General features: G+C 51.9%; 1 protein-coding gene across 1 annotated transcript in view; it reads left to right on the top strand.

Annotated features, from left to right (window-relative positions):
* Positions 1-6: 6 nt before the first annotated feature.
* The window catches only part of Trib2 (tribbles pseudokinase 2), a 23,836-nt gene continuing 19,535 nt past the window's right edge, over positions 7-4,307 (top strand). The window contains exon 1 of the mRNA XM_013013692.1: positions 7-505. Within this exon, the coding sequence (XP_012869146.1) occupies positions 236-505 (270 nt within the window). The 5' untranslated portion in view covers positions 7-235. The remainder of the gene's footprint in view (positions 506-4,307) is intronic.

Genomic DNA, 4,307 nt, shown 5'->3' with positions numbered 1-4,307 from the left:
CACCTCCTCGTGCGGGGTACGGGCGGGGGGACCATCTCGCTGCGAGCCGCCCCGCGCCCGGCCCCTCCCAGCTCCTCCTGCGCTCTTCTCGTCTTGGGAACCCGTGGCTCCGAGGGGTCCCCGCCGGCGGCCGCCCTCACCGGGGAAAGTCCGGGCTCGGCCGCTCCAGCCGGTGTCCGTCCGTCCGTCCGTGTGTGTGTCCGTGTGTGCGTGTGCGGGGCGCGATCGCACACTCATGAACATACACAGGTCCACCCCCATCACGATAGCCAGGTATGGGAGATCGCGGAACAAAACCCAGGATTTCGAAGAGTTGTCCTCCGTGAGGTCCGCCGAGCCCAGCCAGAGTTTCAGCCCGAACCTCGGCTCCCCGAGCCCGCCCGAGACTCCGAACTTGGCGCATTGCGTCTCCTGCATCGGCAAATACTTACTGCTGGAGCCCCTGGAGGGGGACCACGTTTTCCGCGCCGTGCATCTGCACAGCGGAGAGGAGCTGGTGTGCAAGGTACGGAGCCCGGGCTCGGCGCGCCCCGCGTGCCCGGCGTGCCCGGGCTGCGCTTGCCTGCTTGCTTTGCTTTATTATTATTGATGTTGTTATTGTTTTGATCATTATTGTCTTCTGAGGAAAGATTCCAAAGGGGGCCGACGGGCTGGGGAAGGGGCAGAGGGGGACCCGCGGGGTCGTGCGCCTCCCCTCCCTGGTGGTCTGGAGAAAGCGGGGTTTCCATGTTTATGTGCCCTGCTTGCATTAGTTGGGAAGTTTTTTTTTCTTTTTTTTTAGGCCGGTGCAGACAATGGGGGCGTTTTGGGGAGAGCCCGGGAGGGAAGGGGAGGGGGGGACAGGAGAGAGAGAGGGGAGGGAGGGAGGGACGGAAGGAGGGAGGGAAGGAGGGAGGGCGAGCGGCGGGACTGCGCGGGGCGCGGATGCGCGTGTACCCCGAGGCTCCAGCAGCGCCCTCTCCCCCCGGTGCCGTGCGCATCGCCGGGTCCCGCCGTCCGTGTCCCCCTTCCCTCTGTGCCCGGGACATCTCTCCCTAGGTCGAACCCCCTCCCCTCCCGGCCTGGACTAGGGACCCCCCACCCCCTCTTCCTCTCCCCGCTTTTAAGAGAACCCGGACTCGATTCCCTTTCCCAGCCATTGTTCCTGGCGGGCAGGTGTGGAAGCTTTGTTCCTAAGGTGCCCTTTCCAATCCCGCACCTCCCAGAGCCTGGAAAGCAGGAAGGGCCCCCGGACGCTGCCCTGCGTGCCCCCGGGGGACAAACGCGGGCTCCCTGGGGTCCTTCTAGGCTCAGTTCCTTCCCGCCCTTATTTTATTGATCACTCATCCCCCCCCCATCCCTACCACTCCCCTCCACACCTGAGACCCAGGGCTCTGAGACGCAGGTGGACACTTGGGTTTCCCCCTTGGTCTTTGACCCTGAACCACGGCCTGTGGTCTGCGTGTCTTTGTGTAGACAGACGCCTGGGCCACCAGACCAAGGGATGAACAAGGGAGTAGTTGATGAAAATCAAATAAACGAGTACAGTAGAACACAGTACTAATCAGCATTGGACATCGATCAAGAATTCATTGTGAATTTTAGATTTGATCACTGCTTTTTTTGGGGGGGTACTAGGGTGGGGGAGGACTGGTGTGTGTGTGGGGCTATTCATGCTGCTTTGAAATGGGTCCTGCGGTCCAGCTGTGGTCCCACAGAATCCCTCGCTGGCTTCCCTTGAACCAGACCCGTTGTTGTGGAGTGTTCTTGTTTCCTACTGGACTGGATGGAGTGTTCTCTTGTCATAATCAGGATGGCAGAGATGGCCAGTCAGCCTCGTGATTGTTTGGTTGAGACCTTAGGGCAAGCGTGAGACCTCTCTCAATACTGCTTGTAGCCTGTACTGGCCATTTGGGTGATTTACATCTTTTCCAAGTTCTGGAGAGCCAGAGCAACTATGCCCAGTTAAGCAGAATTCAGTAGGCGACTCAGCTGGATTGAATTCTCAGAAGTCCTGCAAGGTTACACAATAGAAGAGTCATCCTTTGAAATGAATGAGTTCCACAGCCCTGGCTGCTTTCCTCCCCGCCCCCCCCCCCAGCACCCGGTCTTCCCTCCTTATGCTCAACTTCAGTACAGAATTTTAATTTTTTTTTCCCTTTTGCAAAGCCAGGAGATGCTTTTAAGTAAAGAGACTGCAGCCAGACTCTCCCGGACCATCCTGCCGTGATTTCTTTGTTTAAAATCAGGGATGACTCTGGCCTCTGCTCTTTCTTTCTCCCTGCAGATCCTTCAAGACATATTTCACTGCGGGCTGACCTTACAGTGGCATTAGCTGACTTGCTCTCTGGCCTAAAACTGTCCTTAATCTGCTGGTTTAGTTATTGCAAAGATTGAATCAGTCCCTCACCAATTACTGTGTGGCTGCAAGTGGATTAAATGCAGTATCATTGTTCTGCTTGGCAGAGGTCATCACTTGCAGACACAGAGGCTTCTGTTTTCCTGCCTGCCCATCAGCGGTGATGTGGTCGAGCTGTGCTTCAAGTAAAGTGGTGATAGATACCCCCGGGAAGCTAAGCTAGCTCCTAGGGAACTCCGAGTTTTCTTAGGGCTGGATCTGTGAACTGCTACACATGTTGGTCTCTAGCATGCATCTACAGATTGAATGAAGTTCCTTTTGATGTTGTAGAACGTAGGGCTCATGTTTCCTAGCTTTGTGTTGGCCCAAGGGAAAAAAGCAAAATCTGCAAAAGCAGGCCAAATGCAAGGATGCTGTTTATTAGAGGGCTGTGTATAAAGGATTGCATAGGACACTCTTTGTGGCGGGGGGAGGGGAGATTCCAAGGGCCATTTAAACAAAATAATCCAGCCAGTTTATTGTTGCCTTGTGCCTACTTTGGCTAGGAAAATGGGGAAAGGACTGTTAGGGGTCTTTAGCTGGATCCTTTTCTTAGAAATGCGGGGAGCTACTGTGCAGATTGACATAATTACTGTCTTGGCAGAATAGGCACTGTTTTTTGCAAACATTACTAATGTGGCTTAATCTGACTGCCTTATCTGAACTGTCACATTATATAACCAAAGCTCCAAATTAAACATTTAAAACGAAGCTGGCAACCAGGCTCATGGCTTGGTTTTGTACTTGGAGGTGATGGTTTAACAACCAATCCAAGCCCATAAATGCCTGTTAAAGCCACTAATAAAAGTTTGGCTCCTTCCCACTTGGAAAAACATAAGTACTTCATTTAGTTTTCATTTTCTGTCCACCATCTTGGAATTTGGTCTCTTCTACAAAGGGTTCATACGTACGTATGTACGTACATACGTGTGTCTGCAATGTTGAGACGTCCATTCATGCATTGGATTTTTTTTTCCTCTTTAAATCTGGTTTTCAGTTTGTCAGCAGTGGAGCAGGATAATAAGTTTAATGTACTGAACTACCAAAAAAGGCACCTATTATTCATTTAATTTTTTTTTGTAAAGGCCACTGGAAACAGGAAACATTTTATAAATAATCAGGACTGCAAGGCCTGGCCACAGAGCCTGCAGCCTGGCGCTTCAGAACAGCGCTGGTTTATTATATAATGCAGTGTGTTGACATTAGCTATTGCAAAGGGTTTATTTCTCTATGAAATTTCTGAGGTTTGACCCGTTCTGTTGCCTGCAGTCTGGGTGTTAGCGTTGACTCAAGCATTTCAGATTCCTAATTGAGCGGCCCTCTGAGGTCACTGCTCCGAGGTCATCCTTTGACAGTCTCAGAGTGTGATTTGTGGTCTCTGGAGAGGTGGAAGTATTCATTCTTAAATTCTAGGGTGTAGTGGCAGCAGCTGCAGGCTTTCCTGAGATACCTCATTATGGTTCATTCACAATTTACTGTTAAACTTTGCTTCCTCAGCCCCAGTTAGCACCAGCCCCCTTGAGGTGTTTATTGTCCCTGGTTTGACTCACAGATTTTTTTCCCCCTTAAATGCTCTGAATAGCTTCGGAAGACCTGGGTCTCCCTGAAAAGAAATGTCGTATTGTGTACGCATTTGAGAAGGTTGTCCGCAGAGATGGACTTAGCTCTCATTCAGATCGCTGGGTAGGAATAGGATCAAAGAAAAGTACAGCATCTAGGTGGAAGAGAGCGGTCTCAGACTTAGTCCATTATCTATATTACCTGTGCTGTCCAGTTTATAGGGTGGCCCAGCCAGGATGAGTAGGGCTGGGAAGGTGGCTCAGTGGTAGAGCTCTTGCCTTGCATGCCTGAGGCCCTGGGTTCGATTCCTCAGCACCACATAAGCAAAAAGAAAAAAGCCAGAAGTGGCGCTGTGGCTCAAGTGGTAGAG

This window comes from Dipodomys ordii, unplaced genomic scaffold, assembly GCF_000151885.1.
Source record: "Dipodomys ordii isolate 6190 unplaced genomic scaffold, Dord_2.0 Scaffold20, whole genome shotgun sequence".
Taxonomy (NCBI): Eukaryota; Metazoa; Chordata; class Mammalia; order Rodentia; family Heteromyidae; genus Dipodomys; species Dipodomys ordii.
Note: the sequence above shows the minus strand (reverse complement) of the source record. Positions and strands in the feature narration are given on the sequence as shown.